This window comes from Phasianus colchicus, chromosome 1 (assembly GCF_987193195.1).
Source record: "Phasianus colchicus chromosome 1, bPhaCol1.hap1.1, whole genome shotgun sequence".
NCBI classification, from domain to species: domain Eukaryota; kingdom Metazoa; phylum Chordata; class Aves; order Galliformes; family Phasianidae; genus Phasianus; species Phasianus colchicus.
In genome coordinates this window covers 155,527,664-155,554,557 of record NC_143436.1, presented here as the reverse complement: position 1 = coordinate 155,554,557, position 26,894 = coordinate 155,527,664, and the positions used below count along the sequence as shown (strand labels likewise).

At 35.4% G+C, this 26,894-nt stretch overlaps 1 protein-coding gene across 14 annotated transcripts in view; it reads right to left on the bottom strand.

Moving 5' to 3' along the window:
• Positions 1-26,894, bottom strand: part of MYCBP2 (MYC binding protein 2) — a 202,017-nt gene that overhangs the window by 61,860 nt on the left and 113,263 nt on the right. For 12 of the 14 annotated variants that reach the window (XM_090130532.1, XM_090130523.1, XM_090130483.1 and 9 more), the window contains 14 exons: positions 26,755-26,855; positions 25,304-25,522; positions 23,787-24,012; positions 23,164-23,282; positions 21,082-21,169; positions 17,346-17,398; positions 15,952-16,124; positions 15,508-15,652; positions 13,485-13,697; positions 11,528-11,583; positions 11,049-11,164; positions 10,095-10,192; positions 2,307-2,423; positions 1,385-1,525 (listed from right to left, as the gene is read on the bottom strand). In XM_090130532.1, coding sequence (XP_089986658.1) covers positions 1,385-1,525; positions 2,307-2,423; positions 10,095-10,192; positions 11,049-11,164; positions 11,528-11,583; positions 13,485-13,697; positions 15,508-15,652; positions 15,952-16,124; positions 17,346-17,398; positions 21,082-21,169; positions 23,164-23,282; positions 23,787-24,012; positions 25,304-25,522; positions 26,755-26,855 — 1,865 coding nt within the window. The remainder of the gene's footprint in view (positions 1-1,384; positions 1,526-2,306; positions 2,424-10,094; positions 10,193-11,048; positions 11,165-11,527; positions 11,584-13,484; positions 13,698-15,507; positions 15,653-15,951; positions 16,125-17,345; positions 17,399-21,081; positions 21,170-23,163; positions 23,283-23,786; positions 24,013-25,303; positions 25,523-26,754; positions 26,856-26,894) is intronic. The other 2 variants (XM_031609713.2, XM_090130504.1) reach the window with 1 other exon arrangement.

Below are 26,894 nucleotides of genomic sequence, written 5' to 3'. Positions count from 1 at the left end.
TAGATTTACTGAAGCTGATTAGTTTGTCATGGGTGAATTCACTTTTATGGGTGAACTGCTGTATGAAAAAACACTAACGTCTGACAAGTGTACTAGAGAAATTGATAATAGAAAACTAAATTCAAAATTCAAGGAAGATTTTAAACAAAACTTATTTTTTCCATGCGTTCATATATTTTATAACAAGCTAGATAAATGACTGTTGTCACTTGTTCAAGAGACTGATGGCTGAGTACAGAAATAATTTGCTTACCAAATGCAGTATTAAAGTAGTTCCCAAAATAAAGATGCAATTGAATACACTCTCCAAATAAAAAGATGTCAACAAATAAATTCTAGACAAGAAGGTGAGCAGGAAGATCTAGTCACATCATGTAATGTTGTCAGAACATGGACTGTAGCCACTGAGGATTTATGAACTACCAGATTTAGCTACTTGCAAGCAGTCCAGTTTCATTGGAACTGAGGATATGTCAGTTCCTATATGACAGGAAAACAAACGGTGAAAATACTGGCTGCAAGTTTTTAAACTGGTCGAGTATTTGCTAACTGTCCTAAGCTGCAAACAGCAACTCACTCATATAAGAAGGCAAATTCAATCTAAATAGCTGCATTAGCAATTAGAACTGGTTCTCACATCTCTGAAGAAATCAAATTACTGCTCCCTTTGAAGAATGCACAATCACAGGTGACCCAGAAGACCTGTACTTTCAGCAGTTTTGATGAGAAACAACATTGGTTTTGCTTACATATGTATTTTTTAAAAACAATATCTTGTTGCAAGAAAAGTTGTAACCATCTTTGAACTGTAGCGATTGTATTCACTATTATAGTTACCCAGATAAATTATGCTTTGCTTGCTTTTATTATAAATTCTACTTTTTTTAGTGAGCCTTGGTGTTCTGATTCTTTGATTAACTAATAATCTATAATTCAAGGATTCAAACAAAATTTATGAAAAATATCAATGAAAAATAACAAAGATGAAGGAATGTGACATTTTTTTAATAAAATTGAACAACAGCATTAACTGCAGGCTGGAAGCCTCTTCAGAAATCATTATTGGGACACTTTATGGACAATGAAGTGTTGCATTGGAAACACCTAGCGCATAATCTAACGATTACACATTTTAAGACTACTGTAGCAGTCTTTTCACTTTTGCATATCCTTCAGGGTAAGAGTTCTTACATATTTCTTGCATATTTCTACACTCCACCCTCATTACACAACAGCCCTCAAAAATGGAAACACATATAAGACAGTCTTTAGTAATTAAAAATATTCTTTTACCTCAGGACTCATTTGCAGCCTTAATTAAAGAAAGTCTTGTAATGAGGATAGAGTGTACTTTGGATATTTTTCAAAGGCACCTTTTACTTACGTCAACAGGTACCAGAAGGCTCTTGCCAAGATGCTGGTTAAAAGAGAGACACCAGGCTTCAGTATAACCATTCATGTTAGGAACATACTTCTTTATTGTCTCATCATTCAGCCTCAGCCAAACACCATCATCATTGTGGATCTATGGGAAACAAGCAACAAAAACGAGCCATGCCCTCCTGTAACCATTCTAACCATTCTGTGGCTAGTAAGGATTAACAGATATTAGACAAACAGTAATAGCAAGGAAGTAATTATCTTCACTGCATTGACAGAGTATAAGAAGAGGCAGATAGGAATATTGAGCAAATCTGAATTTCAAAGTAATGTGAGTCACGTATTTTCAGAAGGCAAGGTGAAAAGATAAATTTAAAATCAGATAATGCAACAATAAGATTTGCTTTGAGAGAAAAGAGCAAAGAAAGCCAAGCCTTTATAAGCTTACTGTTCCCCACTTTCCACTTTTTTACTGATGAATTAACTTAGTAAATTGCAAAAATATTCCTTGCATATGAAGTTACACAGGAAGTTATACATGCAGAGTAGTCTAATACACTACTGATCTTGTGAAAGTGTAAGTGAAGAATATAATGAAAATTATACCTATATCTTTGAATTTTTATGTAGAGCTGAAATAGTAGGTCATGAACAACTAAATACTTAGATATTACTGGGAGATGAACTCCAGGAATTTTGTTTCCTGGTATCACAATGACTGTTAAACAGATTTTCAAGTAAGTAAATAAGAAGAAAATGACAGTTTGAAAAAATTAAATTGGTAAATATTTAGATTTTTGCAATTTATACTCTCATGTACTCAAGTTGTACCTGTCAACATCTAGACATGAAAAACAACAACATTATTTGCATGGATTAACTTTACATCTTAGCCCAATTTTCAATAGAAATTTCTTATTAATTACCTCGTCAATGAAAGTGATGGATCCATTGACTTTCACTATGCCTATTTGCTCACTCTGAAGGGAAGGGTGGCTACGGATACGAAGCCCTGCACTGTCCTTGGCCACAAATTTGCGAACCTAAGAGAAGCAATGGAAGACAGTAAGGAAGAAAAAATTGGAACAGAGCTCTCAGAGTAAAAAGAAATAGGTTTAACAGATTCTGAAATGCTAGAAACAAGATGGCAGAGTTACAGTTTGTTGCTAGTTTCCCATGGCTGCTGTGCATGATTTCACTTTTTTTTTTTCTTTTTCAAACTATAACAAAACAAAACTTTTTGAAAAAAGGTCAAGAAACAAGTTGACTCAATCAGTGAAAGATTTGTTACATCAGACAATGGTAAGTACAAGCTTCTGATTCTTTTCACTGCTCACCTACAATTTATGCATTCACATAAGTTCCAAAGGGCAGGCTTTGGTCTTAACAAATACATTGTTTCCAGTAACTGACCAACCCAAGATTACCTGCTCTTATTTGACGCTACCATAACATTGGTTAATCTTTTGGCAAACATATGGATACTTGCCTTAGTAAATAGCTTAAATAGCTTTTTATAAACAGCAATGAAGCAAACATTTCTACTTATTTCTGAAGCAGTTTTTCAATAATTTCTTTCTTATTCACATGAAAGTTAGATCAGACACTATGTTATTAGTTTGATTTACTACAACCCACAAAATATTTACTCTTTTTTTTTTTTTTTTTTTAATGGCTTTCAAGCATAATATCAGGTAATTCGCCCAAAGAAGAACAAACTACTTAAAATCAGAAAGCAAAAAGATGGCTTAAGAAATGCATATATGTGTCTTTTATTGTACAAAATCTTCCTTTGAAGGTTATTTTCAAACTCAACATTATGAAACAGAAGCTTATTAACTGAAGTACAAACTCTATCTTAATATTAGCATAAAGCACATAACGGTAAGGAAAGAATCAACCCAGAAAAAAAAAAAAAGTAAAGAAAGGTAATATTTAAGTGCAAAAATTGCTTTTTTTGCTCTAAAGAAATTATTTAAGAAATTGTATATACTATAAGAGTTATTGTTATTATCGCTATTTATTTTTTAAACAAAAATAATATAAATGTTTTTGCATAGTTTAGAGAAAAAGAGGCTGAGTGGTCACCTCATTGCTCTCTAAACTTCCTGAGGAGGGGAAGCACAGAGATACGTGTAGGTCTCATCTCACTGGCAACTGTTGACATGACATGCGTGAACAGCAGAGAGCTGTGCCAGGGGAGGTATCATTAGGTAAAACTTTAATGTGAGGATGGTCGAACACTGGAACAGGCTTCCTGGAGAAATGGTTGATTTCCTCACACCTATCAGTGTTCAAGAGGCATTTGGACAATGCCCTTAGTAATATGCTTTAATTTCTGGTTAGCTCTGAAGGGGTCAGGCATTGGACTTGAAGATCTCTGTAGGGGTCACTTTCAATCAAATTAAAGTAGATTATGCTATTCTATTCCTTGTAAAAATAGAATACTGCTTATAGCATTCTCAACATAGAGAAGCCTATAAACAAAGCCTTGCAAACTAGGGAAACCTAATTTTTACACTATTACCCCTAAATGTATCGTCAGAAAATTATATGATGGGCTAGCTAGAGCTTTGATTAAAAGTTTTTATTTAGAAGAAGGAAAATTCACACACAAGTTTTGGACACAAACAGGCCCAGAAAGAGCATTTTTGCCCTTGAAAGAGTTGCTACTTAATAGGAAAATTCAAATTAACTTCAAGCACAGAGATCACATCCGTGGACAGGCAACATAGCAAAAACAGAAAAGTTATCTTATGCTTATTTTGTACAAGAACAACCACATTAATTGTATGAGTCTTGTTTCTGATACAGCACCTCTCTGCTTGGAATATTTCCCTACAGTATAACAGTTCAGTAAGTTACTAGTGAAACACTGCCCAAGACACTTCTTCCACAGAGCATGACCTAAGTGGGCTTGTATTAGGAATGGTGTGGTGAGCAGGACTAGGGGAATCATCCTGCCCCTGTACTCAGCACTGGTGAGGCCTCAACTCGAGTACTGTGTTCAGTTTTGGGCACCTCAGTACAGAAAGGACATTGAGGTGTTGGAGCAGGTCCAAAGAAGGGCAACAAGGCTTGTGAAGGGCTTAGAGAATATGCCCTACAAGGAGAGACTGAAGGAACTGGGGCTATTTAGTCTGGGAAAGAGGAGGCTGAGGGGAGACGTTATTGCTCTTTTCCAATACCTGAAAGGTGACTGCAGTGATAGCAGGGTTGGTCTCTTCTCACTGGTGACAGGTGATAGGATGAGTATGTAGAATGGGATTTTCTACAAATCAATTAATCTAAATTTCACAGCCTATAAGGAGACTTACTTACTGTTCGTACAATCCAGACTGAACATAGATCACTACAATAACATCCTTTACTAGTTTTGATGGACAGGAAAGCCAGATTCTCATCTTACTTCAATTAACAAAGAAAGAAGAAATCAGTACAAATTTGTAGTATGGTGTACATTTTACACTTGAGATTTAATTAGGGCTGGTTTCAAAAGTGGAATTCTCCACTGTTTTAATGAAGATACTTTGTTGTTTCTCTCTGAGAACAGATTACTACCGAGAATATACCGATACCGCTGTCTGATTACAATTATCTGAAATCTAGGCCTGGGAAAAAAAATAAGGAAGCTTTTTGTGTATAAGTAACCCAACTGTCTCAGTGAAATGGAATTCAGTATATTGGAACATTTCTGATATACATATTTAATCTGCATTCTTGTATTCAGAAGTATGGAGCACAGCGCAATAATTATATTTCTGAATTATTTGTAATACTACTGTTCATATACAGAGAGATATTCCACCCTGGTTTACTACACAATTATGATGCAGAAGAAAAAGAATATAAAATTTAAAGACTGAAAAATCTAACATGCTTCTGCAACACCAGTGAATCCTAGGATGGACAAAGACTGAACAGACTCAGGGCAGAAAGACAGCTCCTCTTTCAAAGAGGCTGCAAATTGGACAAGAACAAAGAATACTAATGCAGAGAGATGAGTAAACATGGACTACTGCCTTTTAACATCAGTGGCTTAACTTTCTGTTTCTTTGTTTTTAACTGTCATGACTACGGTTACTTGGAGAAATGTAGCTATTATATATATTACATATATATATATATATATATATATGTCATCTCAAATGCCACTGTAATAACTGAAAAGAAAGGAGGACTGTAAATAGCATATGGCTTGGGTGGAAATACCATACAGTCCTGTGAGACGAACCTCACCCAACAAGAAGTTTTAATTAAGGTAATGATCAACTAAGATAATAAATAATGAAAAAACAATCGTGGTGGGTGACTCCTTTCTCAGAGGAACGGAGGGCCCCATAAGCAGACCTGACCTGGGCCATCGGGAAGTGTGCTGCCTTCCTGGGGCTCGGGTCAGGGACATAACCAGGAAACTCCTCAAGCTGGTTAGGTTATCTGACTACTTTCTATTACTCGCAGTTCAGGTGGGCAGTGACGAAATTGCTCAGACAAGCCTACGAACTATGAAAAAAGATTTCAGGGGTTTAGGACATTTAGTTCAAGGAGCGGGAGCTCAAGTGATCTTCTGCTCTATACCTTCAGGAGCAATAAGGGACACTGAATGTGATCGGAAAGCACAAGCAATGAATAATTGGCTCAGAGGCTGGTGTCAAGCCAGAAACTTTGGGTTCTTTGATCATCGGCAGTTTACTCAGCTCCTGGCATGTTGTCTGTCCGTGGAACTCACCTATCTCAGAGGGGGCTAGCAGGAGCTAGCAGGGCTTATTGAAAGATCTTTAAACTAGCTACAAAGGGGGAAGGGGACAAAACAGTCCTCCTAGGAGATGAGCCCAGGGAACGATCTTGAGGCAGATGACTCGACTGAAGTGCATCTACACCAATGCATGCAGCATGAGCAACAAGCAGGAAGAGTTGGAAGCGATTGTGAGTCAGGTGAATTATGACCTTGTTGCTATTACCGAAACATGGTGGGACCACTCCCATGATTGGAGTGCTGTGATAGGTGGCTACCAGCTCTTCAGAAGGGTTAGACGAGGGAAGAAGGATGGTGGTGTGGCCCTTCATATTAAAGACTGTTTTGATGTTGAAGAGCTTCAGGTTGGGAATGACGGAGTTGAGTGTCTATGGGTAAGGATCAGGGGGAAGGCTGTAGGGGCGACATCTTGGTGGGGGGTCTGTTATACACCACCTAATCAGGATGAAGAGTTGGATGAGGCATTCTATGAGCAGCTTCTGGAAGTCATGCGATCGCCAGCACTTGTTCTCATGGGAGACTTTGACTTCTCTGATATATGTTGAAAATATAATACAGTGCAGAGGAAGCAGTGCAGGAGGTTTCTAGACTGCATGGAAGATAGCTTCCTTATGCAGCTGGTAGGAGAGCCTACCAGGGGTGGTGTCCTGCTAGACCTGGTCTTCACTAACAGAGAAGCACTGGTGGGAGAAGTAAAGATTAGGGACCGTCTTGGGCAGAGCGACCATGGAATTATAGAATTCTCTATTCTTGGAGATGTCAAAAGAGTGACCAGCAAAACTGCTTTCCTGAACTTCCAGAGGGCAGACTTGGATCTGTTCAGGGCGTTTGTAGCATGGGTCCCTTGGGAGTCACTTCTCAAGGGTAAAGGGGTCCAGGAAGCCTGGATGTTCCTCAAGATGGAAATCTTAAAGGTGCAAGAACAGGCTGTCCCTGAGTGCCGTAAGGTGAGCCATAGGGGTAGATGACCACTGTGGATGAACCGGGAACTACTGTTGAGACTCAGGGAGAAAAAGAGAGTCTACGTCCTCTGGAAGAAGGAGCAGGCTACTTGGGGAGATTACAAAGAAGTAGCTAAGGTATGCAGGGAGGACGTTAGGAAGGCAAAAGCCCAACTGGAACTCAGATTGGCCACTGCAGTAAAAGAGAATAAAAAATCCTTTTATAAATATATCAATGGCAAAAGAAGAACCAAGGATAATTGTCATCCTCTACTTGATGCAGCAGGGAATGTGGCCACTGAGGACAAGGAGAAGGCTGAGGTCCTCGATGCCTTCTTTACATCTGCCTTTAATAGCCAGACCAGTTATCCTCAGGGCACTTTACACCCTGATCTGGAAGTCTGGGACACTACTCAGAATATACCCTCAGCGATTCAGGTGGAGACAGTCAGAGAGCTCCTTCTCCATCTGGACTGTCATAAGTCCATGGGACCGGATGGCCTACACCCTTGGGTGTTGAGGGACCTGGCGGGGGTGATTGCTGAGCTGCTCATGGCCATCTATCAGCGCTCCTGGTTAATTGGAGAGGTTCCAGAGGATTGGAGGCTTGCTGATGTAATTCCCATCTTCAAGAAAAGAGGATCCGGGGAACTATAGGCCTGTCAGCCTGACCTCGGTACCAGAGAAAGTAATGGAGCAAATCATCTTGGGTGAGATTGCACGGCACGTGCGTGGTGTCCAGGGGATCAGGCCCAGCCAGCACAGGTTCATGAAAGACAGGTCGTGCTTGACCAACCTCATCTCCTTCTACAACTGGGTGACCAGACTGGTAGATAAGGGAAGGGCTGTTGATGTAGTCTGTAGACGTCAGCAAAGCCTTTGACACGGTCTCTCACAGTATTCTTCTGGGGAAACTGGCTGCTCATGGTTTGGACAGGTATACCCTTCTTTGGGTAAGGAACTGGCTAGAGGGCCGTGCCCAAAGGGTGGTGGTTAATGGAGTTAAGTCCAGCTGGCAACCCATTACGAGTGGTGTCCCCCAGGGGTCGGTACTGGGGCCCATCTTGTTTAATATCTTTATTGATGACCTAGATGAAGGGATTGAGTGTACCCTCAGTAAGTTTTCAGATGACACCAAGGTGGAAGGTGGCCTCAATCTGCCTGACGGTAGGGAGGCCCTTCAGAGGGATCTAGACAAGCTGGATCACTGGGCTGAGGTGAATGGGATGAGGTTCAACAGGGCCAAGTGTCAGGTTCTGCACTTCGGCTACAACAACCCCATGCAGCGCTATAGGCTGAAAGGGACCTGAGGGGTGTTGGTTGTTGCTTGTCTGAACATGAGCCAACAGTGTGCCCAGGTGGCCAGGAGGGCCAATGGCAACCTGGCCTGCATTAGAAATGGTGTGGCCAGCAGGAGCAGGGAGGTGATCATCCCCCTGTACTCAGCACTGGTGAGGCCACAACTCGAGTATTGTGTTCAGTTTTGGGCCCCTCACTACAGGAAAGACAGTGAGGCCCTGGAGCATGTCCAGATAAGGGCAACGGAACTGGTGAGGGGTCTGGAGCACAAGTCTTATGAGGAGCGGCTGAGGGAACTGGGCTTGTTTAGTCTGGATAAAAGGAGGCTCAGGGAAGACCTCATTGCACTCTACAACTTCCTGAAAGGAGGTTGTGGTGAAGAGGGGTTTGGCCTCTTCTCCCAGGCAACAAACAGGACCCGGGGAAATGGCCACAAGTTGTATCAGAGGAGGTTTAGGTTAGACATGAGGAAAAACTTTTTCTCTCAGAGAGTGGTCAGGCACTGGAATGGCCTGCCGTGGGAGGTGGTGGAGTCGCCATTGCTGGCAGTGTTCAAGAGGTGCCTGAATGAGGAGCTATGAGATATGGGTTAGTTTGTGGTAGCAGTGGTACTGAGAAGATGGTTGGACTAGATGATCTTATAGGTCATTTCCAACCTTACGATTCGATGATTCTATGAAATTACCAGAAACTCATGAGGAGCTATTCCTAAGGATGAGAAGGGAATTAGCCTAGAAGTACCTTTTGAAAAAAGCAATGAAGAATAAAACATTTTGTGGAAAATAAAATTAACTATATTAATTTTATTTTAAGGTGGCAGTGCAGGAAAAATAATCTCTTTAGTGGCCAAAGCGGACACTAAATGATGCATTTACAGAGCGGAGCTGTATGACAAAAAGTACTGTCATTAGAATATTCAGAAAGCTGGAAAAAATCAAGATGCACTAGAGATCAATGAAGGATGCTTTTTGTAATTAAATATTTCTAAGCAGAGGAGAAGAACCCACTTTTGCTCTTCTAGTAAGACAAGGAAGGGTAAATTCATGTCATTTCAGTATTTTGTATCTTTCAATAAAAGTTTATTCAAGTGTCTTGCTTGAAATCTTTCTGAGCATCAAAGAGGAAGTAGAGGATATTTCCCTTAACTGGCATTTTCCCAGCAGCACAACACCATCTTTAAGCTTTCCTCTGTTCTTTGTGTCTAGTTTAGTTCTTTGGAGTAGAACAATAAGGTGGAATGGTAAAGTCAAATGCTACAGAAAGGATAATATCTTTTTAAAAAGACATTCTGATAAAAGGAGACAATAACAAAGAAATTAATTTACAATTTTTATGTTGACTAACAAAAGAACCTTAGCAGAAAACAATCTTTGTAAAACCCTTTTTACATCCTGTATCTTAACACAGTATCAAATAAAAAGAACTAATGTTAGTCCAAAATGCAGTCTGTAGTTTTCATAATAGTTGCACAATATTTGTTTGACAAACCAAGAGAAGAGCACCCTCTGTATTGTTTCTAACAGTTTTACCAATGGATATACACAAAGGAAATGGAATGAGCAACTTTCATTTTTTCTCAGTATATTCATTTCATTCTCTTCAGCACATTAAGGTGATTTCAAATAGGCTTATGTCCTCCACTACCATACGTATTAAACAACAATAAAATGCCACCCATATACAACTATACTGGGGGGTTTTTATTTAGTTCTCCAAACCTTGTTTGGCTGAGGCTCTGCCTTTGGTTTAATAAGTTGGGTTCCCGGCGGTATCATTCCCTTTGGAGGATCTTTTACTTTTACTTCTAGCCCGGCATCTATAAACAAACAAAAACTAAGTTACAGATAAATAAATAAATAAATAAATAAATAAATAAATAGAGGAAATATCAAATAAATAAATAAATAGAGGAAATATCAGTCAAACAGTAACTACAGAGCATGCAAAAGAACCACTCAGGTGTTTCACAAATGGCACTTGCAGGTATTTAACGATGTATTTGCTTCTCAACATTTACACTGTCATGTGAAAATTCACAGACAAAGAACTTTATGTTCTTTTCAGGTATCTGTCACAGATTGCGTCCACAGCACTATTATGTAATTTTGTATCCTAAAGATATTTTCAAGGATCGATGAAGATAGAGTTAAGTGTTTGAGGCGTGCCAAGTAAAAGCTCCTGGAGAGGCAATGCTTATGCATGCTGCCTTGCTTCAGATGATAATTATAAAATTTGAGAAGCATATAGTAGCCTTAGAAACCAAGCTGCACAAAAAGAAAAGGCCTACATAAAAGGTCAATATATATATATATATCTAAATAAGTCAGCATCTTTAGTTATCGATACTTACAAAACCACAAAGTGCTGGAAAATACCTCAAGAGAGTAAAATTCTCAGATCACAAAGAAAAATACATGTAAAGAAACAGAACTTACTGATAGATGGATATAACCTTGAGAAATAATATGTCCTTATTCCAATAAGAGAACAGCTATGGTCTTTTATTCTTTTGAGAAATGAAGATTTCAACATCAGGGTTTGAATCAAAACTTGGTTACTTGCTTTTGTTACAAACTTTATATTAAATCATATGAGCACCAAAACATGGTTTTTTTGGTATTCAAATTGGATATACAATTATTTTTTTCTTAAGGTTAGGGAAAATTACATACCTATTTCAATGCCATCTATAGTAACATGAATAGTATAGAGACCAACAGCTCCGGGAGTCCAGTTTGCACAGTATGTACCATCATTATTGACTCTGATCAGCATGTTTTCACTGGGTCTAGGCATTAACAAAACAAAATCATCAAACAATTACTGCCGTCTTAAAAACATCTGTAATACTTAGTTTGGAAACTATGCTTTTTTTTTCTTTCAGATGACCTACCTACCTGTTCAATGTAATAAGCTAATATTATTTATTTTGAAGCCATAACCCTCTACAGCATTTTTTTTTTAACAGAAAATATAAGACCATATTCAGAGAGTAGATAAAAATACTAGATAAGATTTTTAAAAGTCTCTAAATTTATGAAAGTATGATAAATTCAACTCAGCAGTAAAGACTTGCAAGCCTATGTGTAAAGAAAAGAGACAGGACCTCTTAATTTTAGTCTCTAGTATAAAGTAATTCTTTAATGCTTACCTCTTTGGTGTTGGTGAAGCAAAGCGCAGTTCTTCAAAAGAATAATTTTCATATGCCTACAAACAAATGAAATTAGATGAATGTGAAATCAACAGTAACCAATTATATTATGCTGAATAAAAGAAAGCAGAGTATTTTCTCAGCAAACAAAAAAATCTAAATTTACACTTGCCAGAAGCACTGAACAGAGAAGCGGAAATAAATTGCATATCATGGCGAGAGAAACAAACATGTATATAACGTATATACAAATGAAACAATTATATTTACATTTTTGTTAACAAAAATACACATTGCTAGCAAAAGCTTTGTTTACAGTTATGTCTTTGAAGCTCTTCTACTCTAAGTGAATGAAAAGCTATTAAATTATTTTTAATTTACCTCTAAATTTCTATTAAGTTTGATCTCATGTTTGTTGTTGAACCCTTACAATATCTAAGGGATACAGCACTACAACTATTTAAGGCAGTCTAAGTCTGTGATGTCATAATATCGCAATATTGCTTTCACATGATATACACAGAGGGAATATCATATATTTATATAATAATTTATATTTGAAGAGACCTCTGTATGCAAATTGAGTTCACCTTCTGCACAAAACTGAGCAATCCTCACAGTAATTCTAACTTTCGGATTAGTTCATCTTGTTCAAGTGCATAAACAGTTGAGTTTTGAGTACCTCAAGAGGCAGAGATTTCACCACCCGTCCAAGAAGAGTGTTTCAATGTTTGAGAACTCTCATTGCGTATTTTTTTTCTCCTTCCTAATATGTAACCAATATTTTCCTTTTTACAAACAGTGTTCATTATCCCATATCCTTCCTCTGTGCAACAATAAGAAGAGTGACTTTGACTTCTCCAAAACCTCTCATGAGTGTGACAATATGTTGTGAGGGTGGTGAGGCACTGGAACAGGTTATCTAGTAATGAGATTATTGCCCCGACTCTGGAGACTTTATCAAGGAGAGGCTGAATAAGGCCCTGGGCAGCCTAATCTAGATGTGGTGTCCCTATTCACTGCAGGGAAGTTGGACTAGATGGTCCCCAGATGTCCTTTCCAACTCTAAGGCTTCTATGATTTCTATGATCTATTCTAAGACTAGAAAGCCAGCAGACCACTAATCTAAATAAATAAATGGATGAATGAATAAATAAATATAGGAGATTTTTGAGTAACCACTGAAAAGCAAAATACAGAGTATGTTCTGAGTCTGCAGGGTAAGAATTTCAGAGAACATTACCAGATAATTAATTCAATCAAGTGAAATTTAGATAACATTCCTTAGAACAGTTGTGAAACATTTGTATGCCATTCAGAAAGCATGCCATATAAAAGCTACAAGTTATAAAGGTTAGATTTCACTGTTTTCCCAGCAGATGAAATTGGAGACAGTTCAAACGGTGCAAACCGTTGCCTCATCTGACATAATCTGGGCTCTGCCCACCAATATGAAGAAATCCCTGAGATTCTGGAGCTTTTTGCTCTATCTGTTCATGACTAAGGACTTTCTCAATGCTTTCTGCAGCTTATCCCAGTAGGCAGTGAGCACAATGTTAGTTGCTTGTCAAGAGGAGTCAGAGTATGTCTCTATACTTACCACTTCATGTGAAAGTAAGAAAGCAATTATGTTGCAGGTCAAAAACTGCAAAGTAGTCCAGTGGATTTACCAATGGAATTCTGGACTCTCCTCCTTTCTACTCAAAATGAAGAAATTCCCTTTGTATTGAACTGGTAGCTCTGTTTGCTTCCCAGTAGAAAAAAAAAAAAAAAAACACCTTGTTCTTCTTTCATGATTCCCTGTGCAATGACTGTACTGAAAAAACAACATGAAAGCTGACAGAACTCATCAAGAGTTTTGTCAGATGCAATGGTTGCTGAGTTAACTCTTTGAATACTTTTACCCACTTTGAATACTGGATTTTCCAGCTATCTCATTAAATTAACAGTAATTTACCTTCATCATTGTAATAGCAATATATCGAGCTTCTTTTACTATCATTGGCTCATATGAAGAATCAAGCTTTGGTGAAGGAAGACCTCCAAAAGTCATATCAGTGCTAGGGGAAGCAGCAGCAGCAGGACTCCCTGGTATCCGTTGAACCTTTTTAACTTGCTCTTGTTGCAAAGATGTTTTTTTCTGAGAAACAGGAATAGCTTTGACTTCTACCTGCAATCAGATATGGAATTTAGGAGATGAATTAGAGGGGAAAAAAAGTACCCACACAATCTTACAGATCTGATAAAAGCCCAGTGACAGAGTTCTTAAAGCACTGACTACAAATCCTGCTATGTCAAAAAAGTATGCAGCTACACTTTTGCAAAGCCAAGAACAACATCTAAATGGAAAATCTGAGTATGTAAACATACAGGAGAGAAGCACCTAGTAACTGCGTACATAATTGGTAAAGTCTAGTATTACTTATGAGAGTTGCACAGTACTTCCTAAGTAGTAGAGTATATTCTGATATATTAGCTAAGTTTTCCCACGACATAAAATGCTACAAATGCCATACTTGCACAGGTTTCAGAGAGAATCATCATGGCCTGCTAGATCTGGATCAGTGAAAGTTAAATCGGATCTTGGCTAGCTCTGCTGCTGTCCTATATCAGTGCAGGACATTTAACTGTGCCCTTCAACTCATATTTTTCCTGACTTTCTTTACCACAGGTCAGACCACAGACTTCTACTAGTGCAGGTAAAAAAGAGTCAGCTGAGTTCAGTTTTCTAGGGAGAAAGAGACTATCTGGAGAGTAAATTTCATGCATTATTCACCCTAGATCTGCAATAAAGTGTATTTAATTGCTGCAGATTTCTTATGCTACTTATCAAAATTTGACCTAATTTACTGGAAGTTACATCAGTTTATTGAACACTGAATGAGTCCAAAGGAATGGTTAAAATTTCTGCTATTTTATATTACATTTGTGTACAAAAATAGCAATCAAGTAACAAATACAGTAACTATTTTGATGTGCATATTTTCATAAATCATTTTCTTGATTTACAGAAGAATCACTAGAATTTTTCTAATACCTCTGTCAAAAATTAAAGTTAGTAACTACACACGTGAATCATGTTTGTGCTTCTTACTAAGCTGATACTTGTAAGTCAGTATTTGTTAATGAGTTTACACTTCACTGAAAAATAATGTATCGTACACAAAGGCTAAATTTGAGAGTTCTTATAAAAGGGACTTTACCTTTCTTAAGCTAATTTACTTCTAGGTTTGACAAAATCACGACTTCAAAAGTACTGTCAAAACGTAGTGGGTTTTAAAACATAGTAGTAAGCTAATTTATTGAAATTAGGTGAATAAAATCTTGTGTTCAATTTGTTTTCTTTACATGCTTCATTATCTCAAATATAATTGCCAACTTCTATGCATATCCTATCGGTTCTAATCCAAAGACTGGTAGAGTTTATTTTATCGTTTCTGTGGCCATTGTGAAAACATCTACTAATTCAGTAACAGAAAAAAACCAACTGTGATTAACTAAAGAGGATGAAGCAAGAATGTCAGATTTTTTATTATTATTATTTTCAAAAACTAAAGGAACTACAAAATATTTGAGAGGGGGAAGTTCTGTTCTATGTTAGTGTGACTAAAAAACAGTTCAATGTGCTTATGATGCATTTTTCCATCACATTTATTCATTTTATAATACTCTCTACTGGCTTGTAAATAAAATGTGGATTCTTGTCACTCTATACAATACCAACTTGGTCTACAACTGGGTATTTCCACTATTATACATATATACCTTATAACAACCAAGATTTACGTTACATGACATGGTATTCATGTAATACAGAATTTGATAATTTTGTGGATTTGAATGTTAAAAAAAAGTCTGATTTCACTGAATTTAAGAGTACCAGTTTCTGCTGTGTGTAAGAGTATTTTGTGGAGTATCTCCAATAAATATTAAACAAAGTTATGATGAAGTTTAAGAACAACCAAAATTTCAATAATTACCTTCATATTAGGAACATGAACAACATCCCCATACTGGTCTTTTGTTTGTACTGTAATAACAGTTGGCCAACCACAACGAATATCATCCTTATTCAAAATCAGTGATGTCTTTTGAGGATCGGCATACGAATCTGGCTGAAGCCATCTACAGCAAAGACAAACATATTAAAATCTCTTGTAGCCTCTCAAAAAATAAATTCTTGTTCTGTATAAATATGACAACCAGCTATGAAATGTATGTATTTTACCCTATGTATGAATAAAAACATTACAAATACCTTTATTGAATATTTGGCATAATAATTAAAGCTACATAGTTGTTGGTATACACACAAAGAACACTGCATATTTGTTTAAAATTTAACACACAAATAGAAAATTTCTAATTTGCTGCAGAAGTCATTACAACTTGGGTTTATTCATTACAGCAGCACAAACTGTTACCTGGCAAGTCGTCCACCACTTGATCCTGGTACACAAGCAATGAAATCCTCCAGAAAAGACTGCTCATTGCTTTGTACTTGCAGTGGAAGACTTCCTTCAAGAGCTTCCAGTATTGTTGGTGAGTGAGACAGTGCCAACCCTTTTCCAAGAATTCCAGAATGAGATTTGCACACCTTTTTTTTTTTTTTTTTTTTTTGCAGGAATTGAGGTGGGAGTGAAAGGGTAGAGAGATAAAAGAGTGTCTTTTAGTATCTTACAAGTAGAGGCTTTTCCATAACTTAACACTATTGGCACAGACATTTGAGGGATTAAAAACCATTCAAGGAGAAGCTAAATGGATAAACTACTTTGATGAAAGTTTTAAAAATAAATAAATAAATAAATGAAGAAGTCAGTTCCTAGCACTGGTTTTACCCACTCAATCTAGACAACACTAATAAATGGTGTCAAAAGTATTGTCTGCTCAATCTAGAAAACATTAAGTCAGTAACTTATGTCAAAAGAGATTAAATGAGCTTGAGCTGAGGAAGAATTTCTGCAAGAAAGATCATGGCAATATGAACTTTCATGCTAAAAGTATCCTTACCAGTTGAGTTATGGCCAGAAGAAGAATGAAGAAAACCCTTTTGCAAATGTGACCAATTAGAATTTTCCAAAGAAAATAAAAGGCTAGAGATAATAGCTTACGGTAAGACATATCTTAAATACTTTTGGGTTAGATAAAGTAAACGAAATCCCTTCTTTGCAAGAAGGGGAAGAAGGTGAGAAGATGCATAAAATATCAGAGCATTGGACAGCAAGTGAAAATGCACTTTGGATGTATACTTTACTTGGATGTATATTCCTAGTTCACTTTTTGAATTAAAATACTGTGAATCCAAGAACAGATTGCTGTTAAGAAATATTCCTTTCAAGAACATCCTTCTCAACACTTTATGTTTGCTATTCTAAGGCCTATAGTACAGTGTCATTCTGTATCACTGGAATGTTTTTCCAGCAAGTACACTAACAAGTAAATTTCAGTATAGTTGCCTTGAAAATGATTAGGAGAGAAAGAATATGAAAACTTTTTTACTGTTCATCACCAGCTAGGATCAAAAATAAGGAGCTACTGATGAGCAGCAACTGCTATCACGACCTCTAAAACACATCATCATTCCAGAATAACAAGTCATATTATTTGAGACTTCATAAATATTACCGTTCAAGTAACTTTATTTCTGCCATTAAAAAGACATGTGAAAGGTTTATTTTGGTAACATTTAAAATTTATTAAACCACAAAACCTAACACACATCTATTTTTGAAATATATAGGTGGTCTTATTTCCTATATGATATTTTATGCATTTTATCTAGGCAGATTTACTCTAAGACTAAAAAGGAACAGTATACCTGTAAAGCAGCCTCCTCAAGAATCTCAAGGTCTTCTTCAAATTCATTACCTGCTGTAAAAATATAAATACATATTTTTTATAACAATAATACTGACATTTATCTACATATTAAATAATCTGAAATTAAATTCTATCTAGTTTATGCTATGAAATTTAAGTTTGCAGGAAGATGTATAATATCGTTTAAACAGCTGTTTAAAGATTATTATCTTCTATAAGCTTAGTAAACATGCAATACAGTGTAGTTCAGTGTACAAGCAAATAAGCAATATACATTACACATAAAAAAATCAAAACTAAAAATTGGTAATTATAATCTCATCTCCAAGACAGTATGTATGGCAAATCTTTGGATGCAACTAGATGCTTCTAGAAAAAGATTTTAGGAGGTCAAGCTGATTGCCAGGAAGCAGTACTCAAAACTATGCATCAGCTGCTCCCCTGTAAGAACTTACCCTAATAAAAGTATTTAAAAACCTGATAAACTGCACAATTTGGTAAATTATGAATACACCTGGAGCATTAAAATAAATTATATTCTATCACATGGTATTTCTTTCTTACATATGCCACTCAAAAATCTGATTCCATAGTGATCAGAATTGCCAAACATAGTCTTAACAGAAAAGTCAAACAGGTAAAGTCACCATATTTCTAGTCTTTCTCAAAAACATGTCAGGCAATTCTATTAGTAAGGAAATAGAAAAGAAATGAATCAAGACCTAAGATATTTTTAAATTTTTAAGAAATGAAGATATATAGAAACTCTGCTCTCATAGATCACATCTAGAGAATTTCAAACAATTAACTAATAATGTTTAATAATTCAGTAACACATTGATCAATTCCTTATTGCTGCTTAGGTTAGATCTCAATCATGGACAAGATCTCTCTTGGAAAGAGACGAAAATCTGTTAAATTTAAGTCTTGAAGAACTTGCAAGGAGGAAATATTACCTCGTGAACATGGTGATTCAATATTTGGGTATACTCATAATGATGAATTTTTTTAATTGTTATAGATTAATATTTAAACACGTATCTGGCCAACTGTATTCAGAAAATACCCACAACAATAATTAATAAAAAGACAAGATACCTTTTCGTGAAGGACATCCCCTCTCAGTAAAGTCTTTACAACATAATGCACTCATGTAAATAATACTAAAGATGGAAGAGTCTATAAGGATGCCAGTAACACTTTTAACTCTGATTAGAAGTCACTTCAGTCATCTTGTCTATGTTACTTGGTATACATTTTCTGGACATATTTTTATTTTCCTTTGTTCTTACTCCCACGATGCCCTTTGCATCTCTCGAAAATGTATTTTTTGAGAATTTTCAACCATGTGTTTTCTGCTTCTTTTTAAAAATTCTGTCATGATATTCGTGAAGGTTCTCAATCTTTAATTTTGTCAGGCTTTAATAGCACTAATTTGGATTCAGAGGCCTAAGTATTATCGGGGAAATGAAGCAGGATTTACTTCACCTACTTTTATGCAGTGTAGCATGAGATAATGAGCTTATATATAGGTATTACAAGACATTTTTATAACAAACAGAAGAGAAACAGGCACCTCTTTTCAGTGATTAATTTCTTTTTTTTTTTTTCAGATACTCTTCCTAGGATGACACGAACCACGACAATGTCTACATTATCTCTAAATAGGTTAGAGCTACCAGCTTAGACTCAGTTGAATTCTAACTGCCAAAGTATAGGCATTTTAAGTTAAGTGCCTTCTGGAGTGAATCTTTTCCTTCAATTAATTTCTTCAAACTCTATAAACTCGCACATGAAACAAAGGTAAAAATGTAGAAATTTTTAAATGAAATATGAAAATTAAAATACAAAGTTATTTCTTCTCGTATGCACTACAATACAGTTTTTTACATGATTACATGTTTTTCTTAAAATCATACTGCTATGCAAATGAGCAATGGCAGTAATATATATGCATTATTTTTCAAGACATCACTGACAGCAAAATGTAGAAGATGCATTACTTACAAAAAAGCAGTTATCAAGATATCAAGGCAGTTAAATGTTGCTTTAGAAAATCACATTTTAACTCTTTTCCTGCAGAATGTATTCTGAGCCACTTCAAACTTTTCCAAGTAAAATTACAGAAAACTAAAAATCATCTTTAAAAATCTGCACAGTAATTTCCATGAAAAAAGACAAACCACTCCTGTCTATAACTTATCAGTTCTGTTTACTTGTAAAGTCCAGTGGTCTTGTAGACAAACTCTACACACTTATTTGTCATTAGTTTTGCAGTACTGTCAGCCCATACTAACAGACTTGATGGAAGTCCTTGAGCTGGTGTTATGTAAATGCTGAGATATATCATTTATAGTGTTACATTATTTACTTCAGTAATCAGAAAACCATCCTACATCTGCACCTGTCCTTCCTCTGCTGCAGCATACACACAATTCCCTTCATAAGTCGGCTAAATCTGCAGAACTGATGTGGCTACATGTTCTATTTCAATTTTGATTTCTATGCTTTCAGGAAGAACAATCTACGCAACATCTATATTTGATACTTTTAAGCAACCACAATTAGAAACAAGCAAAAACAAAAATTTTTATTTTGAAATAAGAATGAAGTATTAAAAAAACTGGGAAGTGATATTAGAAGCATTTCATGTTCAGCCTCTTTGGTTTATAGAAGAAGAGAACAGCACAATAAATGTACCTATGTGTACTAGGGAAATCAACAAAAGTAAAGATAATGCAGCTGCTTGGAGGAAAACAGAAGAGGGCACTCTTTTTAATAAACTATAGAATTGCCTGTACTTTTGAGAGAGAAATACAGATTTACCAGTGCAGTTGAGGTGCTTATCTAAAACAAAGTAAGAAATTTGCACATTCAAATACACAAGCAAAGTATCAGGTTGAAAAAAAAAATAAATCAAATTAGGTTTTGTGGTTCTAACTACACACCAAATAATATCTTCCTGCTCATTAATATTTTTCTCTGCCAGGCTGCTTAACAATATCTGAGCTCTTATTTGCACTCCTAAATTAAAATGAGCCAAAAGACATCTCATTACAGATTTTGAAACTGTTTATTCTATACATTAATGTTAATTGGGTTAAGTACTATTATACATAATATGGTTGTATCATTAGAACATTCTAACTCAATTTCCATCCATATTCATTCATTTTCATAAAACCTTATTTATCCTTGTATTTTAAACTGCATTTGGATTATCGTAAATTTCTGTTTGCTGCATCTGCCATAGAAGTATGTGATATTCTTATAACTGCAAAAAATATAGCGGTGATACTGTAGGCTGCAAGGTCTGCAAATACAATAGCCATTCTCAATTTTAAACAAATAATTTCAAATTTTACAATTTAATGCTGCAGATGTTGCTCTTTCAGAAAGGTGTGAAGTGCAGGGAGAAAAAAAATAGTGAAAGGGAAATACAAATATGATACCTGCACATTTGTGAAGTACCACAAGAGAACTGTAGGACATAGCTCGTACACTGATACACTACACCTGTGAATGGGGTGAGTTGGTTTAGATTTAACCATTCTCTCCATAACAGCTTAAGCAGAAAACAACATCTTTTTTAAAAAAATCTTGGTTGATTAATTCAGTTTTAGAATCAATTGTATATGATCATCCTTAACTAAAAGCAATATGTGGACTTACAGAGAGCATTTATTCATAAAACTTGAAACAACAATGAAGTCAGTTCTTAGAGCCAGACTTACCAATAGGAAGTGCTAGATCTTTCTTCATCAAAGCTGCTGCGCATGACCCTCCTAAATTGGCCAATTCTTTTTCCAGCTGAATAATACCCTTAAAATTTAAACAGATTTTTTTTAAAAAATAGTGTTTCAGAAAATATCACAAGAGATGGGTTTCCTTGATTCTACTTTATCCTAATAAATATTATTTGTATGTTCCATTTCTGAATTTCTCTCTGATATTTTTCTTGTCTTACAATTGGGCTCGATATCTTAGTACAACATGGGACCCAGTACCAATGTTTTTAGAACCATTTCAACTAGGTAAGAGCATTGGCAATTGCTACTGAACTATTGGTAGCCTGGTAAGAACATGATTAATTGTAATTGTCTGATGCTAAACAGAAAGGGAATCCCAAATAAAAAAAATCTACTGATAAATATTCAGATTACAAAGCAATTCCCCTTCTAAATTGTACAAATGTACTCAAATTGTTCCATACGTTATACCAAAAATGCTCATGTTTCCTGTCTTAAAGTTAATACCATTTTCCGTTTCCCTCTTTCTAGTTGCATTAGAAAAATGTTTTCACATTTTCCCTTACAGACTTAAAGATGTAGATAGTCCATTATTTTCAAGAAACCTGTGACAAATTCCTTCCATGAAGGAGAAAAACAAACAAACCAAACCAACCAAACAATGAAGATGGACAATCTCCATCTGATGGATTTTCTAGGTAGACTTATCAGAAACTGTCAATATATAAAACAGGTCAAAAAACTTTTCAAAGGAGCATTTGAAGTCAATAATTCAGATCTGCCTTGCAAGCAGACTGAAAAATCTCCTATATGTGTTTAAAACTGAACCCTTAATAGACTGCATATTTAAGTCTCAAATTGTTTTCAAATAGTAAGCAAGTAAATATGTGAAATTTGGGTCAACCTACCCAACAGTTCCCTGATAGTATTTCTAAAACCACTGACATATATGCAGAATGCAGGTGTAGCTTTAGTAGATTTAATAAATAAACAGAATAAAAATAAACAGAATAAATAAACAGAAAAAAAGCCTTTCTTTCTAACCAGCAATGCACATACCTAAGACAATTTTTGTGAAATCCTAGATTTAAACAAAGTTTAATAATTCTAAATAAACCCGTTTCCTTGACAATGACATTCACTGGCATCTTTCAATTTTTCTAGTGACTTCCCTAACAAGGAATGACTTTTAATATATGATATAATGGTTGTAGCTTGTTCTTTGGAAAGTCAGAATTGATGAGACAAAATGTATCACTCTGACTCGAACTGCAGCTTATGGATACCCTGCTCTTTTAAACTATGGAAAACATACCAGCCACCACAATACACACTTTTCTACTGCTGGTAATGTCTCAGAAAGTTGTAATCACAAATCTTTCAAACGAACAGAAATTTACATTGTACGTTCAATTACTTAATGCAAGTTCCACTAATTAAAGTTAAGCTCTTATTTCATAAATGGAGCATCACTCTTTTCTATAAAGATAAACTCTTTTAACATATTCATGGATTACACAGAACCTGTAAAGTGAACAAAGACCAAGCTCTAAAAATAAATGGCAAGAACAGACATTGCTGTCATACAACTTTTCTGGAAGCTTCAGTCCTGAGATGCAAGGGAGCTTAAAAACTGTAGAATTTGCTTTTCTGTTACAGAATATATTTGCAGTCTTAACTGTTGTACAGAAAGCGTGTGATGTGAGCACTGCTACTTCAGGTAGATAACTCCTATGATGTCCATATTGTATTTAGTGACTCACCTAGACAAAGAAGTTTCAGAATTTTACAAAATTTCTTATTGATGTAATGTACAAAATCATAATGCTATGTATTTGAAGAAAATCACAGTTATTAAAAATCCCCCACACAAAAAAAGCCATGTCAACATATTCCAATTAAAGAATTACAACAACGCAAATTTAAAAATTGTATGCAAATAATTGAAAAATATTTTGCAGTACTATTTAGTCAAAAGTGCAGATCAGTTAGTTTTAACAAAAAACCTTCTGGCCACATAAGAGTGAATTAATAGGTTCATTTAAAGCATTTCCAGTCTTTTCTTACCTCATCAGATCCTGGACTAAATTCATATCCAATTGCATAACATTTGAAACCATAAAAACAAGCTTTTTCATCTTTCACATAGTCTGATGCAGTCTCCAGAGAAAACAGAGCTTCATTTCCTTACAGAAAGTAAAATAACACAAAAAATAAATTAAAAGGAACTTCTAATATTTCTTCTCTTTTGGAATATATCTGTTACATGAACATAAGTGAAATGCAGACTCTATAAGTAATATGTAAAATGAAAAAAAATAACATGCAGATGAACACTTCAAAAAATAAACCTAATATAAACATAGTCCACAGATACATAATTGATGGCTCATAACAATCTCTTGCCATCTTGGATGGAGACACTTCATCAACTTTGTTTTCTAGAATGATTTTGCTGAAAAGTCAAACTTATAGTTAATTATTTTAACAATCATAGAATGTTTTGGATTGGAAGGGACCTTTAAGATCATCTATTCCCAACCCCACCGCCATAGGCAGGGACACCTCCCTCTAGACCAGGTTGTTCAAAGCCCCATCCAGCCCAGCCTTGAATGCTTCCAGAGAGGGGGCATCCACAATCTCACTGAGAATGAACATTAATAAAAATTATTGTAAATTATATTTACTACCTGGCAATACTAATACCATTGTAGGCCATCCTGAAGATCCCGAGAATTTTTTGAGTTCTATCCATGAATTAAGATTTTCATGAACAGAAGCATGTTTTGGTCCAAATCCCAGACTCTGTGCAATTCTGACAGGAATTAGTAAACGAAGAACATCCTCTGATTGAGCAGTGCCACACTGAGTGTCAAATTCTATTGTTATCCATCTGACACATTCAGGAAAGGTTACCTAAAACAAAATAGTGGAGAAAAGCCTAATTACATGCATGTTTTGTGGGATTTTTTTGTTTTACCTTTAAAGAAAAGCAAAACAAAACACTACTATTATGTTTTGGGATTTCTTTTGCCTTCTGTTTTTAATGCTTCAGGCTATGAAAGTGATTCAATTGTGTAATTTTGCATAGTTTTAGCACGCTTTACATTAACATAATTTATTTTTGAAATTCAGATACACCTGAAATGCTTTACACTGAACTATGATCATGTGTTTTAACTAATGTCCAGATTAAGTATTTATGCTTAGGATACCATCTGTGTTTGTTTCTGTGTTGAAGAATCTTCTCAAATACCTTTTAAAATGCAAACCTTAAAAGACACATTCAGTGTCTGCTTTGCCTAAATCTGCAAACAGCAGCTGAAGTATTTTATGAATATAGTCTGCATTATGACAGCATACAGTTACAATAAAAGTAGTAATAGCTAGTTACTACCAGCTTCAGATAGGCTCTATAAACTTTCAGAGCAATAATAAGAATAATCACTTCAGGAAGGCCAGATAACTGTAGTTATCTTGGATTCTTGGATTTACTGTTTTGAAATCACTACTAAGAACTCACTAGTTCTGGAAGCAAAACACAGGATTTATATTTCAGACAGGTAATTTAAGCCTCTGCCCTTTACTCAGACGAATAAAATCATTCAGAAACTGACATTCTGAAAATCTAGTTTAATCAAGTCACCTATGTAAGGCAGACTGAATTCCACTTACAGTGACTCAATACAAGAGAACATCAGAGACCAAGGGAAACCATAGTTCAAGTGAATCTAAATTGTGAAGAATTTAAATGGCAGCCCAAAATAGCAGTGTAAGGATCCCTATGTTACAGATACATATGAATTTGACCAGAACTGATGCTAACCACTTCCACAAAGCAGGTGGCAGCTTCAGTGTTAGGTAAGAATGTCTGAGACATGATTAGATAATATCTGTTAGATAAAGAATTCCAAATTCTACAGTCTATACAACTAGAGCAAATAAACTGTACATGACAGAAGGAAAATCTAAGAATGAGCAAATTTAGGTGCTTTCAGTTAGAAACCTGAATCGAAGGTTAAATTTACATGGTCCCTTTATACTTAGTAAAGAAAGAGAACTTTCTTCAGAAAACAGTACATTCATAATACATACAAAACAGTTTCCTATATTAGTACAAATTCTCATCCAGCATTCTGATAAAATGAAAATGATGTAAAAAAACATTTAAGAAATAAAAAATTTAAATTTAAGATCTAGTGTTTACCTTATAGTGTGTAACACAGGCAGGCTTATAGGGATGTTCACTTTCCACAACAGCATAGTGATTAGAGGTAGTACAAGCTGAAAGCCCTTGCTCTGGCTGGTTTCCTGTGGTGCTGTCTGTAGACTGATTGGGGTTAAAAGCTGGAGGAGCATATTTCTGATTCAGAACTGCCACAGAAGGAAGTAATTGCTGTACTAGGCCAAAGACCTCTACAGCAACCTGTAACATAATGCCAAATACACTAAATCATTACTTACGACTGGGTGAAAAAAACCCACAAACTTGCGTTTCTTGCAACCATTGTAGAATGGCTGTTTTTGATATTCTCAGTAAATCACTATCACGATTCATTCTGACACATTTTCCAACTTTACATCTACACAATCCTTGCAGAAAAACCATTTGGTTAATCTCCAATAATAGACTTATAAAAAAACAGAATAAGAATCTGCATTTGCACCTGTGAGATATGTTCATTGAAACACCTTCTCCAGCACTGGAAAGTTTTAACATGAATGAACAATTATTATTTGACAGAAAAGAAGCACTGTCTAAAAGTCATACTCAAGTCATGGTTTATTTTCCAACAAAACTGTTATTTTTCCAATATTCAACATTTTTAATGCATGTATTGATAAACACTGCATTGTTCTCAGTAATCTTTATGAAATTTTCAAATTTGCTTCTGAAGCAAAACACTTGTTGCAAACTATAGTTGATCATACTAATGAGGTAATTTGAATTTCAAATAAATTTCAAATAAATTTTAAATAAATGAATGTTTGATTTTAAGTAGTAGGTCCTCTTTCCTCTCCCTTTCAAGAGAAGTTAGAATGGAGCTTACAGTTCACAAAAAAGAATACAAGATAATAATGTCTAGTAGCTAGGGATTAGTGACATTTGCAAATTCAATGACAGTTTTCAAAATTTTCAGACACATTTAAGCATGCTCTGCTTAAAAGCATGAAAAGTATTTTTATTCATAGGTTATGTCTTCCCATCTGTAAATTTGATAGAAACAAACTTCATTTAATAAATAGCTACCACTGCTTTGGATATTCATTGTAAAATCTTAATGTATATAATATTTAAAAAGTTTATTCCATCAATATTCAACAATAAGTAATAAATCTAGATCCTTCTAACTTTGTCTTTTCCTACTGTCAAAGCTGTATTTTTTTAATCTACTTTCTTAAGGTTTGTGTTTTTTTGTTTTTGTTGTTGTTTTTTATGATGACTTCAACATAAATTTAAAAAAAGTCGTAGTTAAAGAATGACATATTTTTAAAATTCCTGTATCCTCAAAATTTCATGATGAGTCAAGTGGCCAAACATAAAATACAAATTCAAAAAATCATTAAAAAAACCATCATGTAAAGATTTTTCAGAGTAAACCTTTTTCTTACATAACGTTCTTAACTTTTTTCAGTAATTTCTATTGAGGAGCATACCTTGGGGATTGCTGCTGCAACTGGTCCTATGTAGGCTATTATGAGGGGAAGCAGCATTGAGAACAGACTGGAAGAGCTGAGTAGTTCTGGAATGTCTTCAGCTAAACAAAGATAATTACAACACAAGTAATATTCTTTAT